Raw genomic sequence first — 20,290 nt, 5'->3', positions numbered from 1 at the left:
TGCCAGACTTGTGTTTTCATACCTTGCCATCTAAGGGTGAGAGGAGCGAGACTGCACCAATTGCATTAAGCTCTTTGCATTTTGCTTCTGCCTCAAATACTCTCATTTCTAAGTTCATTCAAGAACATAAGGAGGGTTATGGGTCAGACCATCATGTCTCTGGGTCAGAACTGTGGAATCACAGAACCATTTGGGTTGAAAAAGACCTTTAAGATCATTGAGTATCCTCTCTGTAATCAGAGTCATAAACAGATGGTACAGGAACAGAAAGAGCAGGACAGGCAGATACAACACTTCTGTCTAGTTATCTCTGCTTCCAGACATTTTCAGCTCAGAAAATTTAATATCATTCCACTTTGGTATTCTGTGTTATCCATGGTCTGTGTATACTGCCTTGATTAAATACTGAGGAAAAGTTCCAGAAGTTGTATCATGTCATTAGAGGTAGCACACCATTTCCCCTCTACTTCCATTTGAGTGAGAGGCACATGGAGAGATTTCTAGGAGTTCCTCATTGCAGTCTCCAGTCAGATATTTTCTATTATTCCAACTTCTACTCCCTCACACATCTTCTTTATAAAATTCCCACCCTTCCTTCTGTTGAAATTCTTGGTTATCTCCCTTCCTTTCCTGTTGGCTACCTCTATTGTCTGTTTTGCTAAACCACGTCTTTCTTGCTTTTCCTAGCAAGAAACCTGCAATGCATAGCTTCATTTTACTTCTCCTCCTCTAGTGAGAGGCTTCTGTCAAGAACTGCCAAGGCTCTCCTCTTCTCCCTTCCCCTCCCCTCTTTTCTTTGCTTTTCCGGTCATGCACTCCTTTGACCTCTTATTCAGTACCAGCACTGTTTTCTCTCTCTTTTCTTTCACTACATTTTTAATCCTCCTACCATCATCTCCAGCTGTGGCTCTAGTTCTTGGATCTTCTCTTTCATGGCTTCCTACCATAGCAACAGCTTCCATGAGAGACCCATCTGTGGTAATAGCCCCTCATTTTATCTTCTTCTGTCCCTTGGGTTAAATCTGGTGCTATCTCAGTAGCTATCATAGTTTTTCTTGCTAATACCTAGCCTGACCAAAACAATGGTGGAAATTAATTGTGACTTCTAGCCATTGCAGCTTGATCCAGATCAGCCATGTCTCCTTCTTGATGTTCCACAGCTCCCTTCAGCAATGACCAAGCACAGTTTGGCCTTAAAAAGCACTCAGCTGGAAAAGCTCTGTTTTAATTAGCATGGTGTAACAACATATGTAACATGTGAGTTAGCAGCTCCACAAAACCTACTTCTCCATTTGCTGACTTGAGGCCAGAAATACAGATCCTGATACCATCAGCCTTTAATTTCCATATACCTACATCTGAACAGACATAATAACTTTTTAAAGTCTGATTTGAGCCTTGGAGTACTTCAGGTTGCATTTTTTCCAGTTAATGAGTGCAGAATTCATCAGGTTTTTCATACACTTCAGGTTGGTTGATCAGCCTCACAGAGGACCTCAGTTTGGGACACCAGCTCTTGTATTAAGAAGCTTTTCCATTCACTTATTGAATGCATCAACTTTTTGGTTTCCCTTCAAGCCCCCTGGAAAGTGTTAAGCATGAAAAGCAAAACACCAAAGGAACAGATAGCATGAGTGACTGGATTTCAATTTCCCACTATTGTCAGCAGAGTGGGCAGCAGGTGCTTTACAATATGGTTCCACTTCATTTTCATATAGCTTTTAGCAGTCCATCCTTTAAGCCTGTAATTGCAATGTTGACTTGAGACTTAACTCTCCAAAACACACACAGGTGAAAGGATTACTGGTTTTCAAAAGGACTCTGAATTTCCATGGCACAATTCACAGGAAGATGCCTATCAGAACATGTTCCTGGTCTCTTTATACTGTAAAGTTTATGCCGGCACAGTGCTACCTCGTGGCTAAACCAGCCTAATCCTCTGCAGTTGTATTGGCCATATGGTAGGAAAGAGCTAAAGCCAGTTTCAGGAGTCAGCTCTTATTACACACACACACACACACACACACACACACACACACACACACACACACATTATCTATCTATCTATCTATCTATCTATCTATCTATCTATCTATCTATCTATATCTATATATCTATAAATATATCTTTTATTCCAACATATATACCTATATATTGATATGTCTACACCTATTCTAGGAGGAAGTTACGAACTGATTTCCATGATTCTGTATTATAATTCTCACGGTATCTTGCTCCAGTCATTAAAGAAATTATTTCAGTTTGTCTTCTAAATTGTTTACCTTATACTGGGGAAGAAAGAACCAGCCAGTTAAACCATAATAGAAATTTCCTGAACCCCTTGAAAACATTTTGGAACATGAAGAAGATCTCCCAGGGTTGCTATATTGCCTTATATATTGTACAGTAAGTGTTTGAAGTGGGATCATATTTTTAGGATGGGGATACTCTCACTTTGATAGAACAAACTGTCGTTCCCACAGGGCACTCCTAGGTTACTCCTGAATCTGGATTAGGAGTCAGTATCACCCTCACAGCAAGTTCACAGCATCAGGTCAGGGCATGGCACGTGTTAGGACACCTGATATTCTGAGAAGCATGCCACTTAGGCATCTATAATTAGAAAATGCATAAATTGTAATTCAATAAAATCACTAAAAATTAAAATTAAAAAATAGTGAGAAGTGTTTTACTACAGTGCTGTATTTTGAAATAATCATAAATTTCAGTGCCTTTCAGATTGAAACATTGTATGTAAAACCATCCTCCCTTATAACTCTTTGAAATAGGTAGAAACACCCTGTGATTTTTCATTCTTTTATCTCTCACGTAATAATCAAAAATGTGAAACAAACACAGCACACAAAAGCCAAGAGCTATATATCTCACGTGGAAATCTGGTTTGAAAATTAGATTATGCAAAATCAAAATCCTGTTTTATACAGCACAACAGAAATCCTGTTTTGGGAATTCAATTTCTAGCAAAAACTAACTTTTGCATTTCCTAAAGGTGTTTTTTTTCCTACTAAGACAACAAGCTACATAGCCAACATGATTTACTTTGACCTGACTTGCTCTACAGATGCACCCACCAGCACTTTGAGCAACCTTTTCCCCCACATTGTGAAACATACCGGTATCTCCACAATGGATAACTTTCTTCCAGTTTTCTGATCATCCTTCTTTACTGCCACAGGTTTTGCTTTTTCTTTCTCTTTTGCCTTTTCCATTCTGTCAAGTTCCTCCATATAGGAATCATAGATAAACCACTGAGAGACAGACAGAGGCAGGATTTATCAAGAGCTGATCATATTCCTGAAAACCGCCAACTACACCATCACAAAAAATACGATAGTCATCACAACAGTTCAACTGTTCCTGGAATTAGCTGAACATCTGTCTTCTTACACAAAAAGTGAAGACTGAAGGTCCAGGATTTTTCAAGAATGATGGAGCATGTCGTATTTTAACAACATTACAGCATTCTTAACAATTTCTTTCCTCCAACACTCTACTTGCTTATTTGACTCTGTCTGTACCTTTATTTTTGCAGGACTTTGTGTTTGGCTAATTTACCAGTGTTTAACAGGAAACATGCATTAAACATTTGCTTTATGACATTTCTCATGTGGTGTTGGAAAATTAAATTGTAGAAGCTTAACACAATTTAAATTTGGACTCCGACTCTGCAGCATATGATCAAATGGAAACTGAGAGCAGTTTTACATCTTCTGCTCTGCCACATGCTACACATGTCTTACTTGAGTAGACCCAAAAGTAACTTCTCTTCAGAATTATTCATTAGTATTGAAATCCTAGTATTGTATCTGAGGCCAGTACATTTCATTCAGGACAAAACAAAAGGCAATCTGACACATTAGCTTAGGATAGGGAGAATGATTCAAATATAGACTATAGACTAGAACATTGAAATAAAGGTAGCAGAACTCTTTGGTAAAAAAAAAAAACAAAAAAAACCCCAAATAACTGTATTATGTTGTAAATTTGCAGAAATAAGATGGAAAGATGTTCCAAACATCAGGGAAAGCACAAATAAGATGAGACAAGTATGAGAAGGAGTAGAACAAAAAAAATTGGAATAGGAGATTGTGAACATAAGGAAGAACATAAAGGAAAAAGAGTTGAGGGGAAAAAAGTGTTTATACAAAAACAGTATTTTAGACCCACTGAAAATTTCAACAATATGAAAAGAAATCAAAGGAAAACCTTTCCTCTTAGCTTTCAAACATTTAATGCAAAATCTTAGTCAGGGGCTAATTATCTTAAAGATCTCCATTCTAAGTCTCAGGGCATCCCACTGTAAGGAAAAAAAATGGAAGAAAACTCCAGCTGGAGGGAAGGAAGATCTCAAGCCAATTACTCTGTAATTTCAGGTTCAGGAATAGAATAGATTACAGTTTTTAACCTGACAGAGATACTTCCACTCCCTTTCCTATCATTTTCCTATACCAGCATTTTTTAAATTGCTGCCATTATGTTACACTGTCTTCTCCCGTTCCTCTACTCACTGGTACCCAAATGGTGTTTTCAATACCAGTTTGATACACTACTTTGAAACTATGTTTATACCTGTGACAAACACAATTACATTTTACAAATACCTGAGAATTAATCAGCAGAGCTGGCTGATTCCCTTTCCACTGAAAGATGTAACATATTTCTCATGTGAAATTTTATCCAAAATAGTTCATTTTACATTTTTAAGAGATGCAGAAAAAGCTACAGAGCCTTTCACCATGAATAGATAGGCACATTTCTGCTACACAAAGCAGAGTTAAGTCTCTTGCAACAGTTCCTTTTGCTGTTGTTCTCACTTGGTTCAGCTTCAGACTTTAGAAACCTGCTTTTGCATACTGCTAAACTTAGTCAGAGTAAAAACCCAAGTGCTGCATATGCCAAATTCCTAACAATACTCCAAGAGAGAGCTACGTCCCTAGAGGAGCCAGTACCCTGCAGCCTGCAGCCCACCTCTTGCTGAATCCAAAACTATCCTCACCCTGTGGTTTCCCCATTCCCACTGCCTTAAGACTCTAAAGCAGACAGGTCAGGGTGGCTGGCAAAAAATAAACCAGTGAAAAGCATCTAAACTGAGACACTCAACCTTAGAAATATAAACCATGAGCAAGTTCACCCATTAAGGCAGAAGAAAGGGTCATACTAGTTTGCTGTTAGATCAAATAGGAGACCAAAGCCACAGTAAAGGAATTCATTCCACTGCAAGGAATGTAAACACAATAATTCGGTTTTAACTTTCTCACACCTCAATTTCCAAAATGTAGTCTAAAATAACTTTAAAGATAAAAAGGAGGTAGATATAGATACAGATACAGATACAGATACAGATGATATAGATATAGATATAGATATAGATATAGATATAGATATAGATATAGATATAGATATAGATATAGATATAGATATAGATATAGATATAGATTTACCTGGTTAACATTTTCTGAGAAAGTTCCAAAAGGTAAAGGGTCAGTTTGCAATGCTTTTTCCTGAAAAAAGAAAAAGCATAAAGAAGCATAATCTCAACCTTGAAGCACCCTGCAGTACCACAGTCTAGTTGTGGAAACAGTCTGCATGAATAACTTGATATCCAAATGACTCCTAAGGCAATGTACAACACTGTTAGTGATTGTGCAACTATAAAAAGATTTTGTTGTGGGCCAAAAGAATGTTCACAAGACCTTCTGATTTTTTCCCACATACTTCAAATATTTCAGCAGTTAATTTTGAAGGAATTCATATGGGGTTTTTTCACCTCTATTATTTGAAATGTTCTGGTTACCAATTCTGGTATCAGTTATGACATCCTACCAAATTTGAAAAGTTTTGTCCTATATATTAAAAAGCCAGTTGGATACAACAATCAGAACAAAAGAATTGAACGGAGTCAATTCATCTGATGCTATTGAAATAGTATTTTTACCATCCTTACATCAACATTCTGAAATAAATTAATATATTTCTATGAAACATTCCCTTAAAAGAACAGCATCTTCTTTCAAAAAACCGTTGTGTCAGAAAAATTTTAAGAAGCTGCCTGTGGCATTTTACTGACCTCTGAAATGAAGACATCTCAGAAGTGGAAACTGCATACCCAGTACAGCATAGAAGTATTATGCAGCTATTTAAGGTCTGTATTCTGCTTTCAAAGGCAGAATCCTACAGAGACACACAAGCTTCTTCCAATAAAATCATGGGAAGAAAGAATATTCAGATCTGGGAACAAAGTAATAAGAAATTCCACAGCTTCCAGTGGGATTTTTGAAAGATGCAGAATCTAAGCTCAAACTTCATAGCAAGCACCCCACTGCTGGACAAACTGTCCTGAGATCAGTCTCCAGCAGCACAGTAACTCATATATCTCTCTGAGTCCTTCATATGTAAAGACATCTAACCCTCGGTGTAATGGCTGTAAGACAACAGACAGGCTCTTTGGGGAAATACACATTCCAATTGTAGCAAGGAAAACAAAGTAATCTTATCTCTGAAACTTGTATACCTGGCGTAGGAAACTCCTTTTTGAACACTCTGTCAGGAGCCAACATCACCAGGACTGCTCAGTCAGAAGGCCCCATGAAAACATGTTCACAGGGTATGGCTGTAGGTTCAACAAAAAGCTTAGGGAAGGAACATAAGGGCTTGGGTCTGTACTTATTGGAAAGTGCATGTAAAGTGGGAGGGAGATGTACCATGTACAAGAAGTACAGATTTATTACACTTACATAAGTTTGTTACTCTAGTACCCATGTTAATACAAGCCCAAACATATTTGTCCTTTTAACATATGGAGATTATATCTTATCTACTATATCTCTGCTCCATTAATAAGAATTGAAGTACAAAACCATAAAAGTATACAGTGACAAAGAGAAATTGCTTTCACACATTCCAAGTACTCAGCTGCTACCCTAACATTGCTCCATACATTTTCAGATGAGAAAATAGACTTGAAAAATAGAACCAAGTAGAGGCTTAAGGTTTTACAGAAGCCTCAAAACTTTTTGTAGGCTGTCCAAGAGTTCATGAGGCAAGAAATTTTCTGTCACCATTGTCACTACAACAGTTGTTTTACAACAGTACAATCACTATACCTTTTTCCCTAATAGTATCGATAGATCACAGGATATGATACAAACAAAGTTGATCTACATGCCCCCTCCAAAGGAAAGATCCTCCAAGTCACTGAAGGAAACAGCAACATACCCGCAGAGGATAGTGGAATGTAGTTGAACCTCTCTCAATGAAGTTGAACTGGTTTTTAAGCTTCCTTTCTGGCACTTTTTCGGTATGAGGCTCTTCCTCTGCTGCCTCAGCTGTTTCTGCTTCATGTTCCCCTTCTCCCTCTCCTCCTCCTTCTCCCTCTCCTTCTCCCTCTCCCTCTCCTTCTTCTTCAGCCTGCAAGAAAAAACAGCAGTGACTTCACCCTGAGAGAATCAGTCATCTCTTCTCAGACTGCTGGTTTCTGCTGACTAGTGAAGGAGGCTGTAACTGAAGATTAAATATTTAAGATGCAAATTAGGAGACTTCCAGCACTCAGATCAATGAGATCCTGAAATTATATCTGAATGGGAATATATACATTCAAGGACTGAAATTATTTTAAAACCTGACATAAGAGAGATACTTGATGCAAGAGAGATAATATAGCACAGTTGCCTTTGGTAAAATGGACTCAGGGACCCCAAGATTTTGTTAGAGTCCCATTACCCTGTGTTTTCATTTCCTTGTTAGACAATGAGTTTCACCTGAAATTCTGACACTGTGGGTTCTGACACCGTGTGGATAAGAACAGACATTCACAGGCTACTCCTTTCCTATCAGCCTTTAAATCAAGCCACTACTTAATTAATTCAGTTATGTCTTAATCACCTCTCCAGTTTATTGTTTTTCACCAACGGATATACTGTCCAGGAAGATTCTAAATCCCAGCAGATTATACTTTATTTTGATGTAATATCTGGATAAAGACAGATCTGGTATGATCTCCTTGTTCACCTTCTATATCTGAAAAATGGCAACAGGACCACAGCTGCCCAGGAGAACCTGGAGGTTCTCACCTACAGTACTGACATCTCAGACATAAAATAATCAATCACAGAAGCAAACCCATTTTATAGTAATGCTAATTTAAAAGCTAATGCTAAAAATAAAATGGACAGCTCTTAGCTGGCTATAGAGAATTACCTCAGCTTCTTCTGTGGGTTCTTCATCTTTAGTCTCTGCCTCTTCAGTTGGCTCAGCAGCAGCCTCCACAGGAGCCTCCTCCTCCTCAGCAGGAGTCTCTTCTGATGACAGAAAGGATACATGAATGAGCCCAGAATAACAGGACATCTTATCCAATATTCTACAGATCCTCTATCTTCTGGAGCATAGATGTACGTATGTACCCTTTCCTAATGCTGTATCACTAGACAACACAGTAACAAATCCCCACTTTGGAGAACAATTGTTTGCTCAAAGTCACAAAAGGTCACAAGGGTATTTCTAGAATTCATCTGCAGTACTTCTGGTTTAACTGAAATAAAAAAAATAAATGTTTTAACTCAGAGCAAACTTCTGTAACCCTTTTGATCTGAGTAACTCTGTTTCTGGGTATCTCTTCATCTCCAGACCTTTCTATCCTCCAGAATTTTCTGCAGTTTGTACAACTACTAAGAATGTTTTTAAGGCACACAGAAGTTATAACATGGTTGTTCTTATTTATATGGATAAAAATTAATATACGAGTTTTGTTTGACAATGATGGATGTCTGCATTCCAATCAAAGCCTTGACTGTGTAGCCATGCTAGCATAGAGCCGCTTGAAACTAATTGGTTTGGAATCTGTGAAAAGCACTGCCAAAAATCCATGATTTCATGGCATTGAAGATCCCATTAAACACTTTGCCCTACTTCAAATCATCATACATAGTTTGTTAAGTGTAAAATAAAGGAGGTACTGACCCTCAGAAGCTCCAAGCAAAAACTATTCTCAGGAGTTTACCCAGTGTTATCATTGTGCCTGCAGTTACCACTTTGACAGAACACTCATTGTGACAGAAACTCTCCCTTCACAAACAGCAAAAATACAATTAAATCACTAGCCAGTAACATCATTCCCTGCTGAAAATTCAAACCTGGAACTCTTTACTAACAACAGAGCTTTCAGTATCTGGTTAATGCATCTTTTTGTCCAAACACTTAAGAGTGTTGATAGTAGCTCAGATCAAAGGTCCAAGTAGTTCAGGGTTTTGTAACTCACGTTGTCTGAAAGTATATGTCTTAGTAAGAATTCAACAATTGGTCATGCATGTGATAGTTTCCTGAAAATCACCCAGATTCCAAACATTTCTGCTTTGATACTTTAAATCATGTCTGAAACTTTCAAAATAGGCTAGGTAGTTTAGGCATGTATGCCCAGCTAGTGGTAGTGAAAGATGTTTAAAAGACACTAAATAACTTGGAAAATTCCAGTGTTAGCATTCAAATAAAAAACACACACTATTTTCTAGACTGCAGCAAACACCTGGCTGATTATTTTTCTAATTTTGATTGCCAACAGGCAGGCAAGCCCAAGTAGGAGCAGTTTAATTCTGTGGTAATGCAGCATGATCATTCCATCGTGCTGAATAAGAGGAACTAGTGCCTATTTGAAAATTATTGTAGTATCAGACAATAAAGCTACCTGCTTCACTGGATGATCTGATACTCTGGCGTCTGCCTTCATCTGAATCTTTGTGTATCAAATATCCATTCAAAGTGAAGTGAACGGCTGTATGATCCATATCGTCCACTAGCTTGTATGCTCGTTCCTACAAAAGTAAAACCCAACAAAACCATAGAATCATAGAATCCTGGAATGGTTTAGGGTGGAAGGGATCTTAAAGAACATCTTGTTGAAACTTCCCTGCCTTGGGCAAGGACACTTTCCCCTAGCCCAGGTTGCTCAAAGCCCCATCCCACTTATGGTTGCAGAATCCATAATTTTTCTGGGCAACCTCACTACCTTCACAGTAAAGAACAGCTTAATCTGTATAATTTAGTTTTTAGCTGCACCTAAAAGCAAACAGAAGCCACCAAATAACACAGATGCTTCAATAGTTCACTTACTTTGATTTGCTTGCTATGTCAATCACGGCATACCACAGAGCTCACTTCAGTCATTGTGGAGAATATGAAGATATGGATTACTGATCACCTATCTATATACCATAAATAAGGAAAGCTTCAGCTCCAAATGGAAGAGAAGGGCTTTTTTTTTTATTTCACAAGACTGTTTTCCTTTCTCTGGAATCTTGCGATGGTTGGTCAAACAAGTACAGTAGCACAGAGGTGAGACAGACATGGGAATATTTTGCTTGGTTTTCTCTTCTCTTAGGTGTTGGTTTTGATAGGGATAATATTTTTTTACAGTAGCTACTGTATTTTAGGGCTCTATTTTGGATTTGTGCTGAAAACAGGGCTGATAACATAGGGATGTTTTAGTTATTGCCCAGCAGCACTTGCACAGTTCTGTTCACCACCCCACCTCATCACTAACTCACCCATCTGACTCCAAGGATATGCCATACCATATGGAATGCTTAGCATATAAATCTGGGGGAAAAAGAATGCTGGGGGGAAGAATAAGAATGAGGGGAGGGGATGTTTGGAATGATGGTGTGTATCTTACCAAGTAACCATTAAGTGGCATGGAGCCCTGCTTTCCTAGGGATTGCTGAACATCTGCCTCAAGTGGTGAACTAATTCCTTGTTTAGTTTGTACAGCTTTTGTTTTCCCTATTAAACTATCTCCAACTGAACCCATGAGTTTTCTCACTTCTACTCCTCTGATTCTCTTCTCTGTCCTACCATGGGAGACTGAGTGAATGGTAGGATTTAGCGGCCAGCTGGGATTAACCACGACACCCCTCTAAATCTGGGAATAATTCAATGCCAGAGTTGGAGGAGCTGTCTCCATGCCCTTTCATTCAGGGCAAGGCCATCACCCACCCTCCCTATTGTGTTGGTGGTTGTATAAGGAAGTGGCAGAAGGCTGCTACAGGGTAACACAGTGTGTGCCCTGCACATATAAAACTGAAGGTGCGACTCTTGGATATTTTCTGGCCGTCTGTTGCTCACTCCTACTCATCATGAATAAAGCTGGACATTGATTTCACAAAACAAATTTTTTAGCTCTCCTGCAATTCAGTCTTCAAGTGTGGATACTGAGACATAATTCTTTCAGACTGACAAAAACTTTACTTTTTGTCCTTTAACCACCAAAGAATGGGAAAAGTAACTACATGAGATTAGGTGCAATTTTTACCTTCACTTGATCTTGTACCGTACAGATCTTGTACCGTAATTATGATATCCTAAATGAATCAATGCTTTTGGATTTTACCCTCTACAAAAACCCTTTAAGAACCATTGGCAGTAAATATGTAATAAGATGTAGCTGCATTAAAAGAAAATTTACCTGGTTATAAACCAAAGGAAAACACAAAACCAATTAACTGTAAAAAATTCCAGTTTTATACATCATGTCACACTTACTTTAAAGTTGAATCTGATAATATCCTGGGGAACATGGGGATTATCAGCCGTCAAGGTACGTATAATTTCCTGTTTTAATTCCTTTGGAATGGAAACAAAATAGTGCTGTAAATAAAGCTTCACTACTAATACAATGTACAGCAATAAAATCACCATGTTTATGCTCAGTTGACTGCAGATACCACATATACAGCTAATGCCACCACAATAACAGTGCTTGGGGACAACCTGGCTCAGAGTGGAATCCAGAACAGTCATCCTGCTTTCTACTACAGTATTTAAATGGGCTTTCTTGATTTTAATTCTTATCTAAGATATGGAATCACTTGAAAAATGCTAACTGCATTCTATAGGGTGAGACAGACAAAGCGTGTCTTTAAAATTTACACTGTCCAAAAATAAACAATAAACTCAGTAGCAGTACTTTTAGGATTGACCACTGTGAAAAAAAAAATATTGCTAACTATTTTTAGTGCCTGAGTTGGAGGACATACATAAACCTTCCCCGTCACAGTGATAGTTTAAGGACAGGGAACAATGCTAGAGTTCTATCAGGCAGTGAGCAGAGAGAAACAACTGCAGTTGGAAGGGTGACTAATTGCAATGCTATTGAACAGAAGAAATAGCAATAAAATTGTAGGACATTTCCCTGTCCTGTATTGTACACAGGCACCTGAAAGCTCAGTGCTGGCTCTGGGTCCTCCTTAACTGAGCAAAGCCCCAGCCCCATTTTTGCTTTTGGATTACCTCCAGGCAGTTACTGTGCTTTAAGCCCAGAAGTGGGTTTCATAGCACATTCTCCCTGTTTTTTTGTTGAAGCCATTTCATATGTTACTGCAGACACTGTACTTCAGCAAGTACTGGAGTTTCACTCTTGCAGAATTTCCTCCAAAACTGATGGGTAGGCTTCTGCTTATGGAGTTTCATACACACCTCATGACAAGAGAGGCATTGCTTTACTCACAGCTTCAGTCAGCTCCAGCTGATCTGGGGATCTGACTGCAGCCCTTGCTGTCGACCCATCCTCTCCTGCTTCAGGAAAGTCATCTTCATCCTAGAACAGGAATGACAAGCTCAGAAATGAAACAAGACTCTGACAGTTTTGCTTCTTGCCAAAGCAGCCCTTCTTGAGGCACAGAGCAAAGAGATAAAAACAACATTCTCCCACCCATCTTTGCTTTGAGCAGAGCAGAAGAACACAAATGGCAGGCCAAAATCTGAGATTTTCGTATGGCTATATTTGCCAGCAGGAGTTCAGTGAGTTGGAGGAGCTGTACTCTGAAGATAATTCCTGCCCTGGCACAAAACTGGATTAACTCCAATAAAAAAACTCAAGTGATTCCACTTCAATCTCAGTTTAAAAGTCGGCACAGAATATGTGTTCTGAAATGTTTCCCTTGGCACAGAATACCCAAGGGTACTATAGGACTTAAGGACTATTCAAGGGCACAAGCCAAGAACCTGCAATTACTCCTGGCTTGTTATTCTATAGGCTACTCTTAGAATTTTGTTTGAAATACAAAGCTGCAGGGATGTGGCTCCTGGAGGAATGTTAACCAATTTCTTGCAAAGGCCAGCATGTCTCCATTCTCCAAACAACAGACTGCTACTCTCCCTGGGCTAGCACTGGGCTCATGTCAGGATATAAGGTCATTAAAAATAAAATGAATCACTGCAGGAATGAATTTCAATTAATTGTCCTTACAGAAAAAACTGTCAGAACACAAAACTGCTGATTAAAGTGCTTAACTGCTCCAGGCAAAATTTCTCCCTCAGTTCAAATTGTGTAATGAGTTGATTTAAAATAAATCAATCATTCTTGTAAATACAGTTCTTTCAGGCCTGCTGACTTTACAGCCATACAAAGCTGAGGATGAGTCCAAGGTGTAAGTACAGCTTACGGCTGAAGCTATAGAGGCTGGACCCAGCAATGCTTTGCTACCTGCAGAGTACCACAAAGGTAAAAAGCACAACGCTGGGTTAAAATGTGCATTGGCTGAAAGTAACTGAGAATTTTGCATATTTCAAGAGCCCAGGGAAATTCACAGGCTGCAGCCTTATTTCTCTCCCCAAGGGAGCTGAAATGAGGCAAGCTGTAAGGAAGGTCAGGCACTCTGATGCATGAGGGACGATGGCTGCAGAACAGTTGTTTGTGATTTAATGCTCCCCACATGAACACCTGCTTGTAGGACATTTATCACATACTATTTGATGCCAGTTAGTTCAGTGGTGTTTTCCCAAGTGAATCAGATAAGTAGTATTATGGTTTTAAAATTTTTATTTATGATTTTAATTTTAAAAGTAAATAACTTTCCATTTTTAAATGGCAAAGAGGAACATTCAGTGATACTGTGATTTGTCCCAAGAAAGTGAAAAGCTGTTTATCAATATGTCTATTTAAAGGCATGTAGACTGTTCTTCCATCCCTGTCATGGATACTACATCCTTCCCAGTGGAGCTAAGTAAGAGGAAGGTAGATTAAATCAAGGTATTCAAATAATTTATTTGCCCAATAGTAAAAACATTATCATGAGTTATTATCAGCTTATACTTCTTTGTTAAGTGAATATGGGCTATACTTTGAATTTTCTAAACTGAGCAGGCAGATTTCTCACAGTCTAAGTCAGCTAGTATTTTGGAATTCACATCCCAAATATTTTAATTTAATCTTTTCATATTGCATTTTACTCAAATTGTGCCTTTGTTCCAGGTGATACTTCTTGGCTTAACTTGCTGGTATATTTCGCTTCTCAGTGGAAACCTACAGCAACCTCTTACTGCTAAATCAAATTATATATTACCAACTTTATAAAAAACCACCTGATTGTTCAGACTATATCTTTGCATCTCATAGCTGAAAAAAGAAAAAAACATTTTTTAAGACTTGAGAATCTTACCTTTTTTTTACTTTTACCAGCTTTTCCTGCCTTTCCTCCTGAAGGTCCACCTTGGCCCTAAAGTAAGAACACATCCAATGTAAACTCCCAGAGCACTTTCTTTCTGGATTTAACAAAATCAGAATAGAAGTTGGATGCTTGCTCCAATGGTATGTTTTAAAAGCTGACTATGCCAGCAGTGTGCGTACAAAACATTTGAAGGAAAAACAGTCACTTTTACAACACAAGACAGTGATTTTTCAGCATGAAAAAATGCCAGGCTCTGTCCTAGTACAGCACTACCAGTCTATCCTAGTCTGTGATACACTCCAAATGTCATACACACATTTTAGTGCCTTGGTCAAACACACTAAAAGGCTGCCCCTGTTTTAAGTGCTTACATGGCACAGGGAGCCCAAAGACAATAGATCTACACCCATAAAGTCATGTGCACTGAGGAAACATGGAAAACACTGATGAACAGTTGGGAAACAAACCATTGTCAACCCCCCTGCACACATGATAGCACAGAAAAATTATTTTGACAGGCTTTAAGGAAAACAATTAAACAATTGTTTATAGGGTGCCTTACAGAGGGAGACTACCCTTACCCAGAGTCAAGGAATAACAGAAGGGCATCACTGACCAAGATTCATGAAAATTTAAGAGAAAGTAGGAGAGGAAATGAAGAGGATCCTTTTGAGGAGATGCTGAGGGACAGACAGGACCATGAACCCTGAAGGAAGAGAAAGAGCTGGTAAATCGAGCAAAGGAAACAACATTAGAAACCTTGGCAAGAACAGTTTCAGGTAGGATCACAAATAACATTTGATGGTATGGATGAAAAAGCAGAGGAGTTACTCAGAAAAAAAGTGTTTGACCTTGTGACAGAAAAGAAGGGGATACTAGACAAGAGGGAAGGAAAACGAAGGGGTGGGAGAGCAAGCTCCCAAGGGCTGATTGATTTTCTTCAAAAGAACATTAGAGTGTGCCTTTCAGTTCAGATCAAAGGTCCACCTAGCCAAGTATCTCTCACCAACACTGCTCAAAGAAAGTGTCTATTCTATTCTCTCCAGGATGACCTCTTAGCTTGCCACAGGGACTTGAACCAGAAATGCTGTCCTTTTTATTCCATATCAGTGAATCTTTTTCTCCACAAATTTATTCTGTGATTTTGGAATCCATGCACATTTTTAGCATGCACAGCTTCCACAGCAAGGACTCCCACAGTACAACTACATGGTAATGCAAAGAACCACTGCTTACTTTTTAAGTCTGACATTTGTTTCTCTCACCTGGTTTTCCACCTTCTTCTTCTGGAAAGCCCCACTTTATCACAACATCTATTCTTCCTCTTGTCTTCCATGTGTCTTAAGAACACTTTCAGGAACACAAGCCTCCACAGAGATTCGTACACGCCTCTCATGATTCCTCCTCATTATGAAAACTAAATATTCATTTCCACCACCTACTTTCTAGGTATTAAACAATTAAGCAGCCAGAAAGACTTTGACCCAGAATCCCAAAGCATTGCTCATCAAGCCCCATTTCTTGTTAAGTCTTGACAATAAGAACTCAGAAAAGAAACATTTTCAGAGGAGAACAAAGTTCCACAAAAATGTGAGACAATGTCTCTATGTTATTTCTCTTTGTACAAGCTAAGACACATAAAACTGCTGTTACTAACGAGGCATTAGGGATTATCTTTATTCCAGAAGATACATATTAAAAGCCATGAAAAATTAACAGAATGACACATTTCTATGCTTAGAAAATATGCCTCACTTCAAAATACAAATTTTTGTGTTGCAGGTGGAGAAGACAAAAGTTACAACATTTCCCTTATAGTCCCACCATGGGCAGATTGCAGAGCAGAGGCTAAGAGGTCCTGTGTCACAACCACTACTGAGATGACTGGATCATGCAGCTGGCCTGTCTCCCCCATGTGATTGCTTGGCAATGGGCAAAAAAGGGCTCTCCCTAACAAGGACCTTGTTATGTGTGAATTGATGTGACTTAAACAGATTTTCAGAGCAGAATTTTATTCCGATCCAAATCAAAATCAGATTCTTAATTTTAAACATGAAACCAAGTCTACTTACTATTATCCTTTGTAAGTGGGTCTACAAAAGCATTTATCCATTAGCAAAGGCATTGCCAAGGCGATCTGAGGATAATTGGTTTTAGCAGTTGCACAGATTTCACTTAACATAACACAAAGAGTCACCTGTGAATAAATACCTGCAACAGTATTAAAATATAAAAGTGAGACTAAAGAAAAGCTACAGCTATGAGTGCATGAACAATTTTTCAAATTAACCAGGGACTGGTGGCTAGTTGCCTCTATTTCCCTTGTCTTTGTACACAACTATCATGGTTTTACCACTGGAATTTAATGATGCAGTACAGGTCTGGTATGATAGAGAGACACTGAGGAGACTCAGGATACGGCACAGAGGAGTACAGGCAGGGCAGGATAAGACATGGAGCACGTACTTGGCATCATAGATCCCACAGCTGTAAGCATGTAACCACTGGCCAGTTAGAGAATTGCAGGTCTGCAAACAGGGGAACTGAAGAAAATCTGCTTTAGGTGTAGCAAAGAAGGAAAAAAAATAGTATATAGTGCACTGAAAAAGCACCATATGCAGTAATATCAGGTGTAATGTGGAGCACCAGACCAGTGGAAAAAGGGAAATATATTAGGTATCATATAAAAGAAACTGCAGGTAAAGAAGAAACTATCAAAATGGACATCTCAATCCTCCCCAAAGAAGGTCTCCAGTTGCTGACAACTTATCATAACATCCCCACCAACACCACCAGCAACAGCAAAATCAAACTATCAACTTTAGGAATCAGAGCACTGGAAAAGCAAATACAAGAAAGGAGGTAGAAACTGGGAAGCTTTTTATTTTTTTCAACAACTTCAACTGCAGTATCACAATTAATGATTTTTTTTTTTTTTTTTGAACAGAAGTATTTCTTATTTTCTTTAATGAATACCTCTGGACAGACAATAATGTTTAGACTAAAATTTCTGTCACACTGACAGGAAATTTTTAGTTTTATAAGTTGTAGCTTCTCTTTGCCCATAAACAAGATTTTGAATGCAACAAAGTTTACAAACTACTGCAAAATACAGAACCAGGCTCTGAAAGTCTTAGCTTTGACCCTATGCATGTTTTTAACCTTTATCAAAGGATGGCTGTTCTTTATGACTGGGAGAGGGTATTCAAGGAAGAGGTTTCATTGCATCTGTCAGTGAGATACACCAGCCTTCTCCATGCTTCTGTTTTCCTACCAGCCTCTACTTGCTGACTGTGACAGCTTACTTGGGGGCTCCCTGGAACTAAGCCAAGTAATTCCCAAAAGCAGGGAGCAAGCACATGACTGACAGGGCATAAAATTATTATGTCTGGTATTTTGAACTGAAGAAACTCCAACCACTCCATCCAACCTGAACAATTATGCTTTAGAACTACTTTGTTATGACACAGATCCTTGGTCAAATGCTGCACTGCATGGACATAGCCCATGCCAAAGACATGATAAATCTGAAATGGGAGGATGGGAGCCAGCAGACAGAGATCAGTGTGGGTATGGGGCTTTCTTCCCTGTGTGCTCCACAAAGGTAGGACAGCCATACCTGGAGCTGTCTAAGGAGTTGGTCCTTAGCTTATTCTGGGGTTGTTCAGCAAAACTCTTGTCTCCTGCCCAGATAAAACATCCCTCACAATGCAGAGGCCTACTGCAACAACAACAAAAGTTGAATGACTTTTTTGTTGGATATTCTGGACTCTTGCAAGTGAAGGTAGTGACTCTAGCTCCACTAGACTCAGTACTCTATTGAAGTCAGCATGAAAAGCAAAGACATACTTTGTTCTGCAAGCATCATTCCTGCTACTGCCACCTATGCTGCAGAAGGTGCGTCCCAAAGTATCTCAGACTTTTGGAACCCAGCTGGAAGGTGGCACAAAGATAAAAAAATAAGATGAGGAAAGATGGGTTCCGAGTATTTTGGCAATATTAGCAGCATGTGAAGGTCATCAAAACTAGTAGATCTGTTTAAAACTATTACAAGAAGTAAGCTGGGGAGCAAACATAAATCAGTCAAAAATACAAAATCTTTTACTGTTTCCTAATTCAGACAATAGCACAGAAATAATTGCTGTGCTGCTTGATGAAAAGGACTGTCTTGACATTCCTTTTCATTGGTGTATCTGTGCTTTGCTCTTTTGCTGGCTTTTTTTGCAAGCTCCTGCTCTCTGTAAATCTCTCCAAAGCCAGAACACTTTCTTTTTTAATACCTTTTCTTAAAAGTTCTCTCTGCCACATTAGCTGTAAACAGTCCTTAATATCACCTAGGTAGTTCGTGTCCCATCACCATGGCTTCCCCATTTTTCTTTTTACTGTAACAATGCATTACCCATAAACTATGATTAAAAATGTAATCCTTTTGCTCTGACAGCTACCTAAATAAATCACACAGCGTTCATACAATAGGGAAGAATTCACAACCACATCTGCAATACAAACAAAAACCAAATTATAACTGTGAATCAACATAATGATTGTACATTCAATATTCACTAGTAAGATGCTTACTTGCCTTCATATGCATGTTTAAAATTCAACCACATTTTTGTGTCTCACATTAGCTATAGGGGAAAAAAGTTAACTATTATTAACATCTCAAAGAGAAGCATTCAGAACTTAGAAAATGTGAGAATTAAGGTTGCCGGGGAAACATTCATTTCATTCCATTGGGCACAGGCATTATGATACACAGCTTAATTCCATAGTCCCACACTTTGTTTTTTGTAGGTTTCCTGCCTCACTTCAGTCCTCCCAGGTTATGTTGCTATAGAATATTGCTTCATATTGTTCAGCATCTAGAGTGGTGGGGGGTTTTTGTAATCCAAAGCCTAAATCAGACATCCAACAAAGAACTAATCAATCCAAATAGTTACATTTTAGCAAATTCTAGATAAACTAAAGATGGTTTTGCTACAGGAAAAAAAAATCAACTGTCTTCCTAAATTTTCCTAATAAATGTGCTGCTATCCCTGCCTTTAATAATAATATTAATTAATGAGGACTGTGAATAATCATGAGGAATTTATATTAGGGAAAAAAGAGCAGACATGGTTGCTAGGGAACTAAAGAACAGGCAGGAGGCATTAAGGAGTTTCTCACCTCCAGGTCACCATCGTGACTCTGACCACTCCGGGAGATGCTCAAGTGCTCCAGAGAAAAATGCCAGAGTCAGAATTAATGGAGGCTAGTAATGTTTACTCTGATGACTATCTTACATTAAATAAATTAACAGATTGCCACACTTCCAACAGCAAAAATATATTAGAAGCCTGCGACAGTCACCATACTTAGATAAAGGCTGCAGAAGACTGTTTCTTTCTGGATCTTTCTTCCAGGGTGTGTATGATATCAGCACATAGGAATTCTTCCCTGGGCCAGACGTCTACTATGCTACAAGACAAACTGACTATAGACTACAGCAAAGATACCATAATTCAATAGGATAATAAAAATGAAAAGAGGAAACAGATAATAAGTGATGTTTTAAATGCTATTTAATATTTCTTTCCCTTCTCACAGTTCCCTCGATCACAGAGAAGCCACCAAGAGGTACAAATAGATGCAAAATGAAGTCCTTCAGCAGGGAGTCTTTCTGCTGCTCAGCTATTCAACAAGAACTTCCAATTGTATTTTGGGTAGGATGTCTGGATAATATATATTTAATTTTTCTGTAGTCATAAAATAGGAAAACAAAAATAAGAAGAAACTACTGGTGACTTTCTAAAGACCATTGCTGCAAATGAGAAAGAAGTTTGCAAAGAAAG

General features: G+C 38.6%; 1 protein-coding gene across 1 annotated transcript in view; it reads right to left on the bottom strand.

Moving 5' to 3' along the window:
- DNAI1 (dynein axonemal intermediate chain 1) overlaps nt 1-20,290 on the bottom strand; it is a 137,449-nt gene that overhangs the window by 110,968 nt on the left and 6,191 nt on the right. The window contains exons 2-9 of the mRNA XM_064735753.1: nt 14,448-14,504; nt 12,515-12,604; nt 11,551-11,631; nt 9,698-9,824; nt 8,218-8,318; nt 7,237-7,428; nt 5,463-5,522; nt 3,135-3,269 (exon numbers count right to left, since the gene is read on the bottom strand). Coding sequence (XP_064591823.1) covers nt 3,135-3,269; nt 5,463-5,522; nt 7,237-7,428; nt 8,218-8,318; nt 9,698-9,824; nt 11,551-11,631; nt 12,515-12,604; nt 14,448-14,504 — 843 coding nt within the window. The remainder of the gene's footprint in view (nt 1-3,134; nt 3,270-5,462; nt 5,523-7,236; nt 7,429-8,217; nt 8,319-9,697; nt 9,825-11,550; nt 11,632-12,514; nt 12,605-14,447; nt 14,505-20,290) is intronic.

Source organism: Zonotrichia leucophrys, chromosome Z, assembly GCF_028769735.1.
Source record: "Zonotrichia leucophrys gambelii isolate GWCS_2022_RI chromosome Z, RI_Zleu_2.0, whole genome shotgun sequence".
Lineage (NCBI taxonomy): Eukaryota > Metazoa > Chordata > Aves > Passeriformes > Passerellidae > Zonotrichia > Zonotrichia leucophrys.
The sequence above is the reverse complement of the archived record's forward strand: the minus strand, read 5'-3'. Positions and strand labels throughout refer to the sequence as shown.